The following is a 20,604-nucleotide window of genomic DNA, read 5'->3' as shown; positions in this document are numbered from 1 at the left end:
GACTCTCAAATGGGGTAAGGGGACAGAGATGGAATAAAGGAAAGCTATAGTAATATAAAATAAAATGCATCACTAAAAACCTATTTTTAAAAGATTGAAGTATATTTGGAGTTATGGAGAGAGAACAAATCTGAACTGTTAAGGGAATGAGTTGTTTTTTGTTGTTGTTGTTGTTGTTGTTGTTTTATAATTCAACTCAACTTCCATTAAAAGCAGAGTATGACTTAGATCTCATGAAAGAGAACTTCAGCAAACCTCCTTTTTGGCTTTTCAAAAAGCAATTAAACATTTGTCTTTCCTTACAGATTAATTTGTAAGAGAAAAAAGTAACAAAATAGACCCAGAGAGTCAGCTATTCATTATAAAGTAGATATCAGCCTGCAACATAACCGAACATAAAGAAACAATTTAACTCTGAGAGATCAAGGTAAGAGGTAAAGTAGAGAGTAATAGCAGAATCTAGTTACCAAATGATGTTGGAGGACAATGTACACACATACATGAATGTTGGGGGGAGGAGGTTATGTCTGTCTCAGTAAGAGAGAGGCTCTAAGCCTGAATAGATCCATAATATAATTAAACTGATACTAAGATAGAGGTGATTCCATCAACACGAGTAGTCCCTGCATTGCTGCAGACTAAGACTAATCCAAACTTTATCTTTCTGTTCTATTATATTATATCGTAGGTCTTAACATTCTCCTAAAAATTTCCCATGGTATGTGGAAGCCAGTGGGCTGTTCTATGATTACAGTTCACTCATGCTATAAGACTAGAATATTGCAGATTATGCACAATTTCTTGTTGTTAACATGTTATAGTTTATTCCCTACACTGACTTATCTTTTTTCCTAGGATCACCTGAAACATTAATTCTTCCAAGACTGGCATTTCATAAGTCACAACCATATAGCATAACTAAGAAAATGGATATTAAAAAGAAGGGCCTTTTTTTAGTTACAAGATTTGATCATTCTAAAACAGTACATAGCATTCCCAACTGCAATCCAATTTGCCCTGCTTTTCCTATTCAACTTAAGGCCTGATGTCTGTGTGGAATTTATGTTTACTGAGAAAGCAGCAATATGAATAGTCCACTCAACTTTCTATGCTAGTGTAGGGGCTCTAGAATCTAGATAGATAGATATCTAGAATCTAGAGTCTAGATAATATGTAACCCTTACCCACTTGCCTTTTGCCTTGGTGGGATCCTGGATCCAGATTCCTGTCCATCAATTGAATTGGCAATAAGAATAACTGCCAAAGAATTTTATACATCTCACTCATGGCAGAATTTGAGATTTATTAGTGGAATTTTATTTTATTAAACTCCAGTTTAGGACTAAAAATGTTGCCCAACATCCATGTTTTTCAAGACTTGTCTAACCTAGAAAGAATCATAGCCAAAAAGCTTGTTATATCTTCAGAAAATACTTTCAAGATCTATATTCTTCACCTTCATATACTAATTTCTACCTTGTATAATAAACAGGAGACTCTTTGGAAGAATGTGGATAAGTAAGAATAAAAATTTAGAGATGCATGAAGTAACCAAAAAGGAAGAGAATGAATTAAAAAATATAATGATCATAATCAAACAAGATTTGAAGACTAAGATTTCATCCTGAAACCAATTTTATCCAATTCCTTTAATCAAAGCTTCAATTGAATTGAACTCTCTAAAACTTTACTTCTGTTTACATGTTCAAGGCAATATATAGTCCCTCTTATGATTTAAATGAGGGGGAAGAGGAAGACATGATTACAGCAATTATAGCTAACTCAACTTCTAAAATTAAAAAGTGCTAACACATATTTGGGTATTAAAGCAAAAGACAAAGCTTTTTCCCCCCATTTGGCTCAAAACAAATATTAAAAATTAAGAATTTGCAATAGCCATTCCCTAATAGATAAGCAATTATAATATATGAAAAAGTTTTCAAAATTGTGAAATAATCCTAAAAAATGATAATTCCAGATTACTAATAAGAAGAATAAAAATAAAAATAATAGTGGGATTTCACCAGTCAGTAAAATGAAAAAAAAATGACAAAAGATAGGGATAGCAATGGTGCTGAGGGTTGGGAAAAAGAGACACTCCAAAGATAGTCAGAGATCTGAATTGGCCCAATCATTCCAGAAAACAATTTGCAATCATCCTAAGAAAATGATCAGACTCTCTATTACCTACCTATAAGGAAGTCAAAGAGAGAAATAAATGTGAAATAAATACCAAAATACTGATAACAGCATTTTTATAGTAGCAAAGAACTGGAATTCAATTACATGTCTCTGAATTAGGGAATAACTGCACAAACTTTGGTACATAAATGTAATGGAACATTACCACACCATAAGAAGCAATGAAATATTTAGAATTCAGAGAAGCATGAAGCATGAAGATTCATATGAACTAATATAGACTGAAGTAAGCAGAAGTGGCAAAACAACCTATACAATGACAAAATGTAAATGAAAAGAATGACAAGAAGACACAAAAAACAAAAACTCTGAAAGCTGCATAATTATAATGGCTACACATGTCCAAGAAGTTAAGCAGAGAAAATGCATCTCTCTACATTCACTGCCAAAGTAAGGGACTATGGGTGCAGAATGTAGCATATATGGTCAGACACTGTAGATATGTTCATTAGTTTTGTTGACTTGTTTTGTCTCTCTTTAAATCTCCTTTTAAAAGGATTGGCATTCTGGATAACTAAGAGGAGATGATATAAATTTAAATAAATGTTTTGTAAAATCAAAAAATATCAATATGATTATCTTTTAAGTCAAAAATAAATTAATAAGTTAATTTATTATTAAATTAATACATTATGGACATCTTGACCAAAAAAAAATGAGTTTCAGAGAGCAGTAAAAGCATTCATTTTATTCTTTTTTTTTTTAACTCTTACCTTCTGTCTTAGAATTGATACTAAGTATAGATTCCAAAGCAGAAAAGCATAAAGGGTTAGACAGTTGGGGTTATGTGACTTGCCCAGGGTCACACAACTAGGAAGAGTCTCTGTCTAGATTTGAATCCAGAGCCTCCCATCTTCAGGCCTGACTCTATCCACTGATCCAAATAGCTGAACCCACTTTAGTTATTCTTTATCCTCTGTGAGGAAAAGTCTTCTATATGTTTCCTTGAATGAATCATTTAGGGTTCTCCAAAACAATCTCAATTTTGGAAAACCAAAGATTTGCCCCTTCATACTGTAGTAGGTCTTCCCCCTTTAAGCTATCTGCTTCAAATTAATTTCCTTAAATTCATTTACTTTAATCCAACTTACTTCTCCCTTGATATGGCCCAAATCAACTAGGGATAAAACATTATCTTAAATACCACATATCCCCAAAGTCTTAGTGCAGGTTAAAACTGCCCTAAGGCTTTGGGGATGCCCTATGTACAGAAACAGTTTATAATGTACTTTGCTCCTAGCTATTCAACTAAATATCACATAGATGGCAATATCTCTCAAATTCATACAGATATTCAATGTAATATTAATTAAAACTCCTCACAGAATATTTTAGTATAGGTACAATTGGACTGAATACCCCAGAGGTAATTTTTTAGACCTTGACAAATTTATAATGAATTGAGTTAGAAAATATGCTACTTTGAAATTAATTATGATGCTCACTTCATCCTACCAGAATTTTGACATATATTAAACACTGAAAATTATCCAAACCATGAGACATTAATTTTAAAGCTGAATAATTATAGTAGTCTCTCGGTAACTGAGGATGACGATTGTCTTTGTGCACTTTCTTCTGTGATGTAGATGAGTGTGCACAAAGACACTTGTGCGTGAAGGAGATTTAAGTGGAAAAGTCAATGCACAGAGACAGTCCCACTCTCTCGGCGTTGGAAGCCTGGGTCCAATGGCACGAAAAATCGTTACACTTGGAGACTTCTTCAGCTGCATTGGATGGCCGTGTTGTCTTTTGTGCTCCAACACGCCCTCAGCACTCCACAGTGCTTTGCTGCATCGCCCTCTCAGCCGTTGAGCCTTCTTATTGGTTTCTTCCTTCTGTTCGGCTGAAGCAGTCTTCACATGTCGGGTGAGCAAAGCCTTTGTTCACCAGGGGTCCAGAAGAAGGCTATATTGATATGCTATATAAATGTAAACTACATTGATATTATACATATATGTGAACAATTAACAAGTAGAATAAAAACACAGAAATAAAGTCAAAATATTGCTATCAATATATAACAAGCCAGAATTACTATAGTAGTAAATGCATTATAAATGAACAAATTTAATATAATGAATGAGAGGCTTTAAGTAACTTGTGCAAATGAAAAAGTCAAAAGAAATAAAAAATGGTCTCCTAGGCCTTAGTTACTACAGTATCTTTTCCTTTGCCACTCCTATACCCAGCATGGGTAATGTACTAAATTGTATCTATAAATTAGGTAAAGAAACATAAATTAAGGAGAAAAAACCCAATTCTAAACCAAGAAGCTCAGAACCACACTCCAATGCTTCCTATCACATCCACTATCAAATATAATATCCTGTTTGGCATTCAAAGTCCTTCATAAACTGGCTTCCCTTTCCTTTTCCAGTCTCCTATCATTCCCCAAATACTCTGAAATATAAGGGCACTGACCTCTTTACTCTTCCTTAAACAAGATACTCCAACTCCCAATTCACTTAGCTGTCCTCAAGGCACAGAATACTCTCCTTCATTTCTGTCTCCTCACTATTCCAACTTCTTTCAATTTCCAGCTAAAATCCTCCTTTCTACAGGAAGCTTTTCTTATCTCACTTAATTCCACTGACTTACTCACTGATGATCTTTATAATCTGTACAATATGTAGCTTTAAAAAAAATACAAACTGTAGTTATTTTCATTGATATCTCCCCCCCACCTAGACTGAGCTCTGCAAAAACAAAATCTGTCTTTTTTCTTCCCTTTTATCTCCAGTGCTTACTACAGAACCTGGCACATAGTAGATCCTAATAAAGGTTTACTGACAAGAGTAGAAGGTGATAAATTTTAGGCCTGAGGTTCCAATGGAGCAAAATTAGATATGTTTGCAAATCCCAGGCTAAGGGTTTCTACCCCTTCTAAAAGAGCAAAGTAGATCATATATGAGAAAGCACAATAGGACCCAACCCAAGCATTCAAAGGCAAAATTATAAGATAGATGTGTTAAAAATGGAAAACAAGTTTTAAAAGATGGAGATGAGTTATATACAGCTGATCATCAAAGAGCAAGTCAAAGTAGTCCACCAATCAACCCATCCAGCAGAGATGGCATGTGTTGTGAGGAGACAGGCAAGCAGACAAACAACTTGTCTGACCCATAGACAACAGATTGGTTCATCCAGACCTGTGCCCTCTGAAGAGCAAACCCAGACTATGAGTGGAGTTACCTATCATCAGTGACCCAGCAAACTGAGTAAGAACTCTATAGAGGAGAGAGAGCATCACTATGTACTGCCTTGGCCTCATTGGTGGTAGGGTAGGGAAATATATACAATTATGATTCACTAGCATAAGCCTTTAATCCCTCTCTTCACCCTGCATTTGACTCTGAGTATTTGTTGGAGAGTATATCCCAGGGTTTGGTGAGGATTGTTTGTAACTACAATTTGTGCTAAGCTATTTTAGTAAAAGTCCTTGTGAAGAGCTCATTGAGTCTATGGGTAATAATGGGAAAGATAGCAGTTAAGGGTCCATGAGCTGCAATCTTAGAAGTATTGCTCTTTATGGCCACTTCTTGAGCCCTGAACAGCAGTCAGTTGCCTATCTAGGAGACCAAATTGTCAGTATGATGCAAGTTTGTGCAAATAATTCAGATGGGGTATGACACACCTCTTTAGGAAAAAAACAGGAAAATATTTTTACTCCAATTGTAAAAGGCAATAATAAACTGATGTCTACTGAAGCATTCAATGGCAAAATCATAAGATAGATGTGTTAAAACTATTTTTAAGTTTTAAAATGAAACATAATAAAGTCAACATCAAAATAAAAATCCTCCAACAAAAGGAAAAATGTTATATATATATATGTACATATATATATATAAAACTAAAAAAGTATACTATCCAAAGGCATGAAAAGTTAATACAATAAAAGGTAACTACCAGGGCAAACACACACACACACACACACACACACACACACACACACATACACCCTTTTCAACAGCAGTCAAAGAAATTCAAAATAAAACAATTTCAAGGTATGCCTATTAAGGTAATAAAAAAATTTAAAATTTTTTTTAAACTAACATGACTAGAAATGTGGGGAAATATACTTATCCATAACTAGCGGCCCTATAAATCTATCCAATCTTTCTGGAGAAAACATAGTAATATATAGTAAGAGTAATAAAACTATATATCTTGATACAGTAATTCCACTTCTGGTGTTTTATTCCAAGGAAGTAACTCAAAAGAAAAATGTATTTTACATAAAAATGTTTTTGAGCAGTACGATTTATAATTTTAAAAAGTAGAAATAATTCAAATGTTATAAGATAAAAACTGGCTTAACAAACTATAGTATATTAAAGACCAATTCTATACAACTCCCAAAATTACAAAAACATGGTAATCATGCCTAGAAATGTTTAGATGAAATAATGTTAACTGAAAATACCAGAACAAAGTAGTTTATACATACTGATTTTTGGCTCAATCAATTAATGTATCAATCAACAAATATTTATTTGTTCATTATGAACCAGGAACTATGCTAAGAATAGTTTCAGTCTTAAAAGATTTGCATTCTCATAGAAGAAATAATATTTACATAAATAAGTAAAATTTGAGATAAGATACATACAAAGCATATAACCTCAGAAGGAAAAGCACTAGCAAAGGAAACCAGAATAGACCTCCAGAAGTAAGAGGTATTAGACCTGAGGCTTGAAGGAAGCCAGGGGTTGTAAGATATAAAGCTGTGGAAGTAAAGTATCCCTGGCATGTGGAACAGTTAATTCAAAGGGAATGAGACAAAATAAACAAAGAGTGTCCAGTTCAAGGAATAGCAAGTAGGCCCTTCTAGCTAGATCACTAAGTGTAAAGGAAATAAAGTATAAGAAGACTAGAAAGACAGAAAGGAGCCAGGTTATAAACAGCTTTAAAAAACTGAGTAGTTTCTATTTTATCCTAGAAGCAACAGAGAGCCATTGGAGATTTATTGAATAGAACTCAAAATGAAGCAGTTGGAAGAGATTTGAGAAAAGGAGACTAATTAGAAAGCAGAAAGAGGTGAAAAGGATTGGAACTTGGGTGGGATCTGTGTAAATTTAGAAAAAGTCTTATCAAGAGAAACGATATGAAGATCCAGCAACTTTTAAAAGTTCATTGTATCTCTTAGTTTACTTTACCTAGGCTTTGTTATTTTGTCTTTTTTTTTTGCTTTGGTTTTCCTCATCTTTATTTACTATCATTACAATTCAATTCAATAAATATTTATTAAGTACCCAGGTGTAAGTCAAACAAGACTGAGTCCCTGCCCAGGCATTTAAAGAGGCATTTAATTGGGAATTCTTAAAGAGACAGCATTAAAACCACTCACCAAATGGAATTGGTTGGCTTTAAGTGATCAAAAGGAAATAGAACTGGTAGTAAAGGAAGAAAAAAAAACCTCCTGGCCATGAAGAGTTAAAGATTCTATCATACTCTTAAAAAATAAGTAGTACCAGTACTGTGTAAATTATTCTCAAAAATTAGAAGAAAGCACTCTAACTTTTTTATGAGACAAATATAGTCCTAATATTAGGCCAAAGAAGACAGAAGTATAAAAGGGAAAAACCATAGACCAATACTATTAATTTAAAAATATCAGTTTAAAATTTTTTAATAAAATTTTGTCAAAGACTCTCAAAGTTCATTCAAGAAATCATTCACTATGACCAAGTCAGATATGCACCAGGGATGCAAGAATGGTTCAACTTTAGAAAAATAACATAAGTAGTCATATAAAAACAATAACATTCAAAAGTACAAGATTATCTCAATTGATGAGAAAAAAAGTCTTTGACAATGTACATTACATGTTTATGCTAAAAAAAATCCCAGCAATCACAAAGAGGAAATATTTTCAATATTGTGATAGGACAAGTGGATCTGACTTCTCTGAGACAGCTTCCTCTCTCATATAAAATTAGATTGCCCTCAGCTTCCTAGATGCAGTCTACAGGTATTTAAAATTCCAGCAACATGTAGCTGGTATCTCAAAGACTTAGCAAGCTCTTGAGATCAGGTGAGTCATCATATTCAGATGGGCAATTTTAGATTCTTAAATCAAGATGAATACCACTGTCTCTTTGTTGCAAATCCTTGCTATGTTAGGGCAAAGTAAACCTCCTCCTTTGTTAAATGTTCAGTGACTTTTGAGTGTCTCTTTCACTCCAATATAGAATCTGAACTAAGCGTGCCAGCTTTACAGCTAGCTACACAACAAACATCATAAAATGTATCTGCCTAAATCAAAAGCAAGCATCAGATACAATAGCTTTCTTGATAAATAAGTCAAGCAAAGATTGCCCCCTCCCCAACTATTCAATTTAGTTCTAAAAATGATAGCAATAGCCATAAAAAGAAAAAGAAATAAAAGGCATTGAGATAGACAAAGAAAACTATCCCTATTTGCTGATGTCATGGTATTTTAAAAATCATAGGAAATATGCAAAGACAATAATTGAAACAGTAGTTTCAGTAAAGTTGTAGACTAAAAAATATATCTACAAAACTCAAGGCTGTGTATACATGTAAACAAAATCCAAGAGTAATAATAGAAAGGGAAATTATTTTTAAAATAACTCTATTTGGAGATCAATCTGCCAAAGAACACAAAATATTTGCATAGATCAAGTTCAAAAATGCACCTTGAAGAAATAAAAAATAAATTAAATGTCTGGAGAAATACTCAAGGCTCATGACTGAGCAGTCAATAGAACAAAAATGAAAATACTACAAAATTTAATTAAAATTGTAATGCTACTGATGAAACTACTAAAGAAAGCCTTACCGAATTCAATGAAATAAAATTAATTTGGAAATATAAAAGACCCAAATTATTAAGAGACATTAGGACAAAAGAAGAGTAGCACTTTCAGACTTCAAAATCTTAAAGCAGTAGTCATCAAATCAATATGGTATTGGTTGAAAAATAGAATCATATATCATTCAAACAGGGAGAAAATCAGAAATGATTGGACTCAACCCAGCATTTAATAAACAAGAAAACAGATTACTTAGAAAAATCACTTAGTCATTAGGTACCTAATTTGTGTCAGGCACTTTTCTAAGTGCTTAGAATATAAAGAAAATCAGAAGATAGCCTTTGCTCTCCAAGAGCCCACAGTCTAATAGAGTAAACAACATGCAAACAATTATGTACAAAGAAGCTATAAACAGGATAAATGGTTAATAATCAACAAAGGAAAGATAGAAGTAAGAGGAAGCAGGTCAGTGAAAATTCCCTATAGAAGGTAAAACTATATCTAAAACTTGAATTTTAAACTTGAAGGAGGTCATGGAAGCCAGGAGGTGGAAATAGGGAGGGAGAGTGTCCCATGCATGGGGAATATTCAGTGAAAATGCTAGAAGTCAAGAGATGAGCAAATCATATTTGAAGACTAGCAAGGAATAGCAGTATATCACAGGATCTCAGGCTATGTGGTGAGGGGAATAAGGTATAATATGTAAGAAGACTAGAAAAGGGAGGGGAGGAAGAATTCCCTATTTGAGAAAAAAAAGACTGCTGGGAAAACTAGAAAGCAGTATGGAAGAAGTTAAGCTTGGACCAGCACCTTATAATACATTCTGCAACAAACTCTAAATTGATATGTAGCATAATATTAAACATTATACCATTTAAAAAATCTACAGAGAAGCAAGTCATATGCCATTTCCTGATATGGATTGATGCAATCAAGAGTTAGAATCAATTACAAAAGATACAATAGATAACTGATTCCATGAGACTGAAAAGCCTCGCTACAAACAAAATCAATACATCTAGGATAAGAGAAGCTTTCAAGTGTTAAAAAAAATGTTTATTATCAAATACTCTGATAAAGGTTTGGCATACAAGATTCACAGACAACTTATATATTTATATAAAAGATCAAAATCCATTTTCCAAAGGATATGTGGTTCAAAGATATGAGCAGTTCTCAAAAAAGTGCAAAATATGTTTGCAAATAACCAAGATAAAGAATACTCCAAATCATTAATAATAAGAGAAATACAATTGAAAATAACCCTGAGGCTTTACCTCATACTTAAATTGGCAAGATGATAAAATATGGGAAGTCAATGTTGTAGGGGCTGTAAGAAGATAACCACACAATTTGCACACTATCATAATATTTCCCCTCAATGTTGTTGGGGTTGTGAATTAGTACAAATACTTTGGAAAGCAATTTGAAATTATGCAATAAAAAATTGGGTAAAATATTTCTGCTGTTTGAACTAGAGATAACACTCCTAGATATACACACATATACACATCCCCTTGAGACCTATGGATATATTTTATAGCCTACAACTTTACTAAAACTAGTTTCAATTATTAACTTTGCTGATTTCCCATTATTTTCTAAATAAATCATCATTCCATCAGCAAATAAGGTTAGAGTTATCTCTTCTTGGCCTGTTTCAATATCCCTGCTTTTTGAATGAGAGATTACATTCCAAGGTGATTGAAAAGAAGAAAGTCCTTATATACAACAGAATATTCACAGCATAGTAAAGAAAATTCACAGCACAGAAAAGTAAAGAATAATTTATATGAGAGAAAAAAGTAAGCAAGGCCAAGAGAACAATATACACAATGACTGAAACAATGTAAAAGGAACAAAATCACCACAAAGTGCATATTGCAAAATTCCAACAAAAAAGAATGGCATCAAAGAAGAGAAATGAGAAGAAACAGTCTTTCATTCTTATATACCCAACATGAAACATGCCTTTACTCACAGCAGCTTATGGAAAGCTCTACTGACTTTTAAGCTAAAATACACACTAACAGGAAGGGAGGAAAGTAATAGACTCTTTTATGTTAGAACTGTTAACCACAGAACCTCACTTTAAGGTAAAGGTTAAATAACAATACCTCCTAAATTCTTACAGAGGTAGGAGATCCACTGGTATACTACAGTGTGACATGTTCCACATATTTTCAGACTATTTTGATGTATCAATCAGGTTTTTCACCTTTTTTTCTTTAAAAATAGTATAGGTATAAGGGATGGTTCTCTGAGAAGAGGAGGGAAGGGATATTGTGAGAAACTCTGGTGTTATAAAAAATATATCAATGAAAAATTTGTTAAAGAAAATTATCATATGTTGCCACAGTTTGCTAAGGTCTAAGATAAACCATCTCAGAAAGATATATACCTATTTTTAAAAGATTTTCACAGAAGTCAGTTTCACATGACCTCTAGGAAAATTACCATATTATGCCTTATCTCTTTCCATTATTGAAGACTGCAAGACCCTTCCCCCCCCCCCCCACCTTTTATATGACTGAAATTATTCTATTCTCTTAGATTATTACACTGGAAATTTTATTGAGTGAAATAAGTTCTCACATGCTTTCCAATTACCCTATTTTTCATAAGTTTCTCAACTCTATGAGATAACCCTTCTGTTATAAACTGAGCTTCTTCTTCCATCAAACAATCTTTCATTCTTATAGACCCAACATGAAACATGCCTTTACTCACAGCAGTTTATGGAAAGATCTACTGGCTTTTAAGCTAAAATACACACTAACAGGAAGGGAGGAAAGTAATAGATTCTTTTATGTTAGAACTGTTAACCACAGAATCTCACTTTAAGGTATAGGTTAAATAACAATACCTCCTAAATCTTAGTAGTGAAATGATTCAAGACTTAAGAACAGAACAGAACAGCAATCTCTAAAGTCAGTGAATTTGGCAGTTTCTGGTCATTCATGTTTTGATTGTTTAAAGACAATCAACTGGTATTACCGAGTGGTCAAGAGGCAGAATTTTATTTTAATGCCATCTCTTTAAGAAATTTTATCAAATGGACCTTGGCAAAATATGTCCTAACTTGACTAGACAATGCAAATTCTTTCAAGCAAGCAGAGCTTTTTCTTGTTCGTCCTGCACCTAGGTACCTGATAAATCTTTGTTGAAATGAATTGTGATGATACTGAAAAACAAACAAAAAAGATGAAATAATAGTGTCCAGATAAAATAAACTACTAGGTAACAGTGAACTTTAAAAGTTACAATTCTGCACATTCAATAATCAGGCTACATTTTCAGGGTCTGTTTCTATCCTGTGTAACTAGAGACAGCTTTTTCTTTATAACCCTGAAGAGGAGAAAGTGGGGTTGGCACATTCCCTTTTCCAACCACGAGAGTAAGTGGATCATATTTTTTCAACTACACTAGCCCAAGAGAAAATGAGAAACTAGCCCAGTCAGTTTGAGCATTACATCCTGTACTGTATTAGGACAACTGCTCTTGAAATACTTCAGAACCAATATACCAGCAAAGAGACAGGATTCTTAGATTTCAGATTCAACAGTATCATAATACCCCTAGACAAGTCACCCATGCTCACAATAGCTCTGAAAGTTGGGACATTTACCTGTATCTTCCACCAGCATCACAGGGATATTTGAAGAATTAAACAATATTAATAAATAAAAAACCCTGCTGAGATCTCTGAATGGTACCAAAATCAGAATGTAACAAAGTAAGGCATGTTAAAGGGATGATTTTAGATCCAATGAAGTACATATTTCACCTTCAGAAACTACTTTAAGAAAAATATTTCATGACATCAGTGTCTAAAACGCACTGTCTGCCTGCTCACTGAGTTGACTGCTCTTGCTTTCTCTTTTTTCACAGAATAAGCATCTCACAAGATCCTCCTGTGTGAGTTGCACAGGGGAGATCAGCTTTCAGTGTTACTGTGCTACAACATAAATAAGAACACTAGGTAAGTTCCATTAGGTCAAAGTGTTAGGAAACCAATGGGAATAATTTCTTAAATAAAACTACAGAAAAATTTCCAGCTTCTACTTTTGTATCATTTAAAGAAGGGGGGAAAGGAAATAATATTTCAGGCTTCTGAAAGATAATACTACCCCCTCACTTCATGGTTTTACTCTTTAAGATGCCATAAATTATTTCTTCAACTACTATTCTTTTAGAATTTAGCTTTTATTGGGTAATAATAATTCCAATGTTATCATTTAACTTCCTTATTTTATGAACAAGGATATAGCTATTTACTAGCTCAGTTCTACAAGTCTCTTTTTTGAAAATGGTTACTTTATATATGTGTATCATTGCTTTGTTATATTATGTAGTATATAAATATGTAAACATAACCTGGAGAAGAAGGTCTGAACCCATGATTTTACTTGTTTAAGGAAATCCATGTAAGGAAGCGTCTTCCAATAATTCACATCTATCACTATTCCCATAGGGCATAAGCTCCTTGATGATAGGAACTGTTTGTAATTCTATCCCTCCTTGTCTCCATCTCTGGGTTTCCTTTGAGTGACATTTAAAATCCCACATTCTACAAGAAGCTTTTCCTGATTTTCCTTGCTGCTACTGTCTTTCTTAGAGATTATTTCCTATTTATCTTGTACACATCTTGTTGGCAGAGAGTTTGAATGTTGCCACCTCCTAGACTGTAAACTACTAGAGAGTAAGGACTATATTTATCTTCCTTTCTATTCCCAGGATTTAGCACAGTGCCTTATACAAAAGCTTAATGAATGTTTGATGATTGGCTGATTGATTATTCTGCAATTTATAATCTAAGAAAGTTGCTGAGATCTCTGGAAGATTATGGCTTCCCCGGGGTCATACAAATAATATATATGCATCAGATGATTGATGTGAATCAAGTTTTCCTAAATACAAGGTTTACTTTCATACAATATAAATTATATAATAATATGAGAGACAGTGTAGCATAATAGAGAGACAATCAACCTGAGAGTTGAGAAGACCTGGATTCAAATCCTTAGAATGATAAATCTAGGCTGTGCAAATCACACTTAACCTCTGTGTCCCTACACAACCATCTAAGGCTAGAGGTAGAAAGATATTTTCTACAACACTGGAGGAAAACATCGTACTCATGAATTTCCAACATTACTGTAATCATAGGTCATATGGGGGGGAGGGGGACAGAAAGAATGAGGGAGAAAAAGGAGATGGGATGACTAATAATTATATATCAAAAACAGATGTGCCCCACTTTACATGCTACTGAGGTTATGTCAAAGAATCTTGATCAAATCAAAGCAGAGTTTAAATGCAGGAGAGAACTTTGTAATTTAAAAAGATGATATGATATTCCTTTAGTAAAACAAAGAATATTTTTGTAAAGGAGGTAATTACTTCCAAATTTAATTGTTTTGTGAATCAAATTTTCATGTATCAGGTTTACCATGAGTTAAACTGACACATAAAATATTTTCCTAATACAGTCATTACAATATCATTATAATAGTTTTATAAAGCAATCTTTTAATGAGGCTCTTTTCTACTTCCCAGACTAAACACTCCTATAGGGGGATTCAAGATTTTAGAAAGGATCCAAAGGCTAGAGACTGAATTCCTCTAAATAGGAAATCATTTTTTAAGCAAGATTATGCTCAGTTTCTCTTAGATATGAAAAGCACAGAAGAATCCAATAGTCCATAATCTACTCAACTAATTGCTTCCTTAACAATATGCCCTAGAGAATCCACCAAATCCCAGATCCCCAACCATCGACACATACTATTAGATTTCATTGAATCAGATGCAGTAGACTTAAACAGACTAACTTTAGTACTTTGGATCCCTCAAATAATATTATGAGGAAAAGCCACCACTTTGCTATTAAAGTCAAATTCCTTGACTTAGGGAAATGATTGCCTCTGAATTAGCATAGTATTTAATTGTTATTCTTCCCTATATTAAAAAAATTGTCTAGACATATACTGTTATTTCTCCAAAGAATTCATTCTTTCTTTAAAAAGTCCCAAAAAGAATCTTATTGTAAGAGAATGCAGATATTATGGAATGATCATACATGGGAATAATGAAATCTAGACCATGATTAGAAATATAAGAAGTGAGGATAAGATAAGAAGTGAGCCTCACTTTATCATAGAGTTTTAGAAATAAAACTAATTATGAAAATAGTGCTATAAAAACTAAATTAAAAAAGAAAATATAGAATTTCCATTTTGTTATAGCTGTTTTAAACAATTACCTTAATGAAGCAAATAATATGAACAGTGCTTTCAAGTCAAGATTTTACTTTAATTATTATTTTAAAATATTTTAATATAACAAAAAGCAAAAAAAAGGAATTTTTTTCTAGACCTGTTATTTCACTCATATAAGAAATTCTCTCTAATGTCAATCACCAGCTATTCTGCAACTTAATAATCTTTTAGAATTTCCTAAAAAGCCCTTCAAGGCTAAGTGACTTGTCCAGGGTCACCTAGCCAGTATGTTAGACACAGGATATGAACCCAGGTCTTTTTGACTTTGAAGTCAGCTCTCTATCCACTATGCTATAAATTCTTCTCATAAAATTAGACTCTGTCTATGAAACTGTGATCTTCTACTACACTTGGTTTGTTTATTTAAGTATACATAAAACTTAACAAGGTAATAATAAAAGTCCACTCTCTGTGTCCTTTTCTCAATACTCAAAATCATTTAACACATAGCTACTAAGGAAAACTGATATCCGGAATGGAAAAATGTGGTTTCTAGTTTAGTAAATCATCATAAACTATTTGTTAAAGGGGCCAGACAGGGGATAGATTAATAAAACTTTAAAGTATGTGTTATTAACATAGGTAAAGGCACTTAGTTGAATAGTGGATGGAGTATTTGACTTGGAGGCTGGAAGATCTGTGTTCAAATTCTACCTCAGACACTTACGAATTGTATAACCTTGGACAAGTCAAATAAAATCTCTTGGCCTAAGTTACCTCATTTTAAAAATAGGGATGGTAGCACCTGCTTTACAAGGTTTTTGTGAGGATCAAATGAGATAGCATATGAATAATGCTTGGCAAACCTTAAAGCTCTCTGTAAAGGTTCATTATTTTTATCATTATTATTAGATATCAAAAATGATGTTCCGGGAGATATAGAAACTTTGAAAAATCAGGAATTTTGCATGGTTTTAATGCTACTCTATTCAAAATAATTTGTTTCTTCTTGACACTGAAGGGATTATTATATTGTTTGATAGTTATTTAAGGAAAATAAAGGAGATGCATCACAATATTTCAGGTTCCAGCTGCTATCATATCAGTTCCATTATGTTATTAAGTATGAATTTGATTCTGGATGGGGATCAGAGGCCTACATTCATGATAAACTTTTTAAAATCCATTTTAATACTGAATGCACTAATAAATGTGCATACAATTTTTAAATCGATTTTTTTAAAGTTTGACAAAGGAACTCTGTGTCACCTAAAATGAATTGTAATCAGTACAACTCAGTACATAGGTAAAACAGATAATGATGAAAAACAAAGAATGAAAGAAAAGCTATATGAATATAAAGTAGATCCATTTTCCTAGACACCCACACACAGATAATGGTTTCTGACAAGAACATGTTTTTGGGGTTTTTTTTCATAAGGAAGAAATGCCGTCCTGTATGGTGATTAAGAGCTGTTTCTTTTTGTAACTTTTTTTTAAAAAGACACAAAAAACATATCCTTTAGATTTCATGACATTTAACCAATTAGACAACCATATACTTTTCCTGGAAGGAAAAAGTTGACTTGATATACTTTGCCAGGATGGCATATTCATTTCATGCCCTAGATTTCATCATTTCTATTAGATTTTAAAACAAAATCCAACAGGTATTTGTATCATATGTAGCCAAGAAAGCCACATCACTTACCTTGGCACTGGAAACCTTGTTTCCCAAACCCCCTGAAAAAAAAAGAAAAAACAAAATCTCTTAAGAAATTTTGTGTTGGATAATAACATTCCAAGGAAAATGAGGGGCAGGCTATTCTTTCACATTTGAAGGTTAAACAATAAAACCCTCTGATCTTGTAACAAAAACATACTTCAGAATGTGAATGCTCAGATTACCACCCATAGATTCAACTTTGGGAAAACATTTCCACAAACTACTCTAGACATCTGCCATATAGATATTTTACAGTGTCATAGTCTTCAGCTTTGCATACCTATATTGTTGATTAAAAACTATACTATTTGTTTCAAAAGTATACCCACCAGAACAGAAAGTAATTGTATTCTTTTATCAGTAAATACTGAGTATCCTTTTTTTTCCCCCTCTCCACATAGCATAACTAGCCTATTAAACTGCTAAGGGTTTATTTTAGAGATGCTGACTTCCCAATGTCTAGAATTTGTAATAGCAACAACAAAACCTTCTTTAAAATTAATTTTGGCTTTAAGTGTCTGATTTTTATAAATAAATCATTATATCTCTTGTTTGCACTTGAGATGAGTAATCATTTAATAATTGCTGAAAGTCAACTTTATGTACAAACTTGTTTTTTTAGGAATCAATATTATCTGTGTTCAAATCATAATGATTTCAAGATAAAAGCACCTTAAAATAGTTATTAAATTGCAGAGCATTTCTCCAAAAATATTAATTAAAACCTGTTCAGAAATACAGATTAGTGTAGAGTTCTTTTAATATGATACACAATATATAAATATTTAGTTTCATTGCTTCAAAACTCAAATGAAAACTTTGGTAAATGCAAAAACTAAAAATGAACTCACAACCAGACTACACTAGCAAAAGGCAACAAAAAGGTAGGAACTGAAGCAATTATCCATACACATGAGGCCAAAAAGAAAAAAAAGTTTTGCCAGAAACATCTGGATAATCCATGTAAAAATAAAGGTAGGCCAATTATTTGAATAGTCTGGATAATTTATTGTCCATTTCACATTGCCTGTCAGCCCAGAGGAATTTTGTTCCTTTAGTCTCTGATATTTTGAAGATCTAAACTAAATGATACATACTGAAAATAGTCATTCAATTTAGCAGCTTCTCCAAGAACTAAGCAGCAAATAGAATTTTATTTTTAAAATACATAACTACAAAAATTAAGCATTAAGAGGCTGATGTAAAAGAAAGATATCTATCTGACAGGAATAGAAAGCATCCCCTTAAAATATTTGCTTTTTTCTTTGCCCTGATGCTGCCTTGATGCTCCAACTTATTTCACATATTCCTATCTATATCCATTCCACTGAGTATAATTTCATTCATACTACAATTTTTCATCTGAAATTATTTCTTTAAAAGGGGGTGGAGGGCAAGGACTATTTGTAGAAGGATGAAAGCTCCAACCCATCAATTTGCTACCATTGTCCAATACTGACAGATAAACACTGATCTACTATATTTTCAGCTCTTGGAGACAATGAGATACCTATTAGGAAACAGCTGGCTGGAATTGAGATAGTTGTAATGTGGGCCTTTTAGGGTTTAGGACCTAAGGAACTGCATTTAGCAAGTTCTATCAGGTTGCCTTATGATCAAGAGGCAGAAAAAGATGTATATAGTAACATTTTGAAGGGGTAGGGGAAACTACTTTCTCTCACCTAGCAATCTTAACCCCAATTGGATATATCTTTAATTTTAAATAACTATTGGGTGCCTTTATTCCCAACAACATTTTTCTTAAATAAGGAATCTGTTGTCATCTACAGACCTGCAAGACTAATCTTGTGTTGACAGGGTCTATTTTAAATGTCTCCTGCCCTTTGCCTGCTCTGTTTTAATGCACCTCCTCCCCCACCACATGCTTGCAACAGTTTGCTGCTCTTTCTCTCTCTCTCTCTGCTTGCTTACTCAGAAAAGTCAGTCTTTCTGTGCCCAGCAGTTATAAGCTACAGTAGGCGGGGGCACAAGGTTCAGTGGAGTGTAAGCTGGAAGGAAAGGCACACACACAGAGTCAACACACGCCCTCTGGCAAAGAGGAGGTTTGGAGTGAGTGACAGCACAGTTGCAGCAGCTCCTCAGTTTCTCCTATGTGCGGTTCTCCTGACAAGCTGGGGAAACTCTTCTCTCTTTGGCTTTTTAAATTTTTCCCCCCTTTGCCCACATATTCACTTACGATTGCTCTACTACCTGTGAGAGTGTGCGCTTATAGAAGAGGGACAGCCTGTATCTATTAGCATCTGTGCGTGTGTGTAAATGTTAATGCCCGATAATGCCAACCTCTACTTCACAGTCTATCAGAGAGTATCAAGAAGTATCTATCAATGTAGACCCCAGCAGTGGGTTTGTCACCGCGTGGAGGGGGGTGTCAGTAAGTGAATGAGAATAGGTGTGGGTGTGTTTCTTTTAGTACGACTGTCCATTGGTGTTTCTCGGCCACTAAGCTCTGTGGGCGGGTCAGCCTGTGTGAGTGTACAAGTGTGAGTGCGTGTGCATGGGCGTGTCAAGTGAGTGCCACGGTGTTTAGTGTGCATAGGTGTGAAAGTGCAACTGCTCACGGGTGCCTCGAGGTGTGTATGTGGGTGAATGTGCCCATGTCAATGCCTCTCTCTATCACCCCCCCCACTGCGCCGCGCCTTTTACCCCATATCGCCCCCCTCCCCCGCCCACCACTCCCCCCGACCCCAGCCCAACTGGGGGGGGGGGGTGCGCTTACCAGATGAAGTCAGTGCAATGGCTGCAGAAGGTGGGCTGCTTGAAGAAGCGGGCGATGAATTTGTGGTCCTTGACTTCGTGCACATTCTTCTGCCTTAGCGCCCCTTTGCGGGCAAAGCGGTTGGCCACGTCCTGAGACGCGGTAGAGTCGTTGGCCGGGTAAACGTCGGCCATGGTCCCCCCCAAGCCACCACCTGCCTCTGGAGCACTACGAGGGAATGGGGAGGCTGGAGGGGAGTAAGAGCTGCCGGACACCTTCCCTCCCCTCCCCTAAAAGAAGGAGGGGCAGGGGCCCTGGGGCCAGGTGGGGAACCAGGAGGTCCTGGCTGGAGAGGAGCTGACTGCGCCGGTTCTGGCGCGGCTGGGACTGCTACTACGGCTGCTGCTCCGACCGCAACGAGGAGCCCCAGGTGCCGGAGCCCGAGCCGCCGCTGCGCGCGCCCTTCTACTCTCACTGACAGCCCCGGTCCCTCTGCACAGGCTTCCGACTCAGCAGCAGCGGCCGCGGTAGCGGCGGGGCTGCTCCTCCTGCTGCTGCTCCTGCTGCTCCTGCTGCCACTGCTAGTGGTGGCAGGAGCCTGAAACGGCCCAGACTACTGAGCATGCCCAGAGTGTGTGTGTGTGAGTGTGAGTGTAAGTGTGTGTGTGTGTGTGTGTGTCCCGGCTCCTCCGCGGTACAGGAGTTAGTCATGGGGCGGATTCAGAGTCTCCGTGTTTTCACCGCAGCCCGGAAAGGGGGGTGGAGTTGGGGGGGGGGGGGTAATGCCGAATTTGCAAGAGGAGGAGAAAGAGAAGGAGGAGGAGGAGGAGGAGGAGGAGGTGGAGGTGGAGGAGGAGGAGGAGGAAGCATCTCGGGGGGCGGATCTGTCAGCCTTTTTCGTTTGCTCCTCTTTTTCTTTCCCTTATCGCCTTTTCACTTCCTTTCCCCTCTTCGGAG

At 35.2% G+C, this 20,604-nt stretch overlaps 1 protein-coding gene across 2 annotated transcripts in view; it reads right to left on the bottom strand.

Moving 5' to 3' along the window:
• PRKCA (protein kinase C alpha) overlaps positions 1 to 20,402 on the bottom strand; it is a 590,805-nt gene extending 570,403 nt beyond the window's left edge. For both annotated transcript variants that reach the window (XM_007482766.3, XM_001370222.5), the window contains exons 1-2: positions 19,669 to 20,402; positions 16,917 to 16,948 (exon numbers count right to left, since the gene is read on the bottom strand). In XM_007482766.3, the coding sequence (XP_007482828.1) occupies positions 16,917 to 16,948; positions 19,669 to 19,841 (205 nt within the window). In that variant the 5' untranslated portion in view covers positions 19,842 to 20,402. The remainder of the gene's footprint in view (positions 1 to 16,916; positions 16,949 to 19,668) is intronic.
• Between the last annotated feature and the right edge of the window lie 202 nt (positions 20,403 to 20,604).

The sequence above is a fragment of the Monodelphis domestica genome, chromosome 2 (genome assembly GCF_027887165.1).
Source record: "Monodelphis domestica isolate mMonDom1 chromosome 2, mMonDom1.pri, whole genome shotgun sequence".
NCBI lineage: Eukaryota > Metazoa > Chordata > Mammalia > Didelphimorphia > Didelphidae > Monodelphis > Monodelphis domestica.
This window is presented reverse-complemented; position numbering and strand designations above follow the sequence as displayed.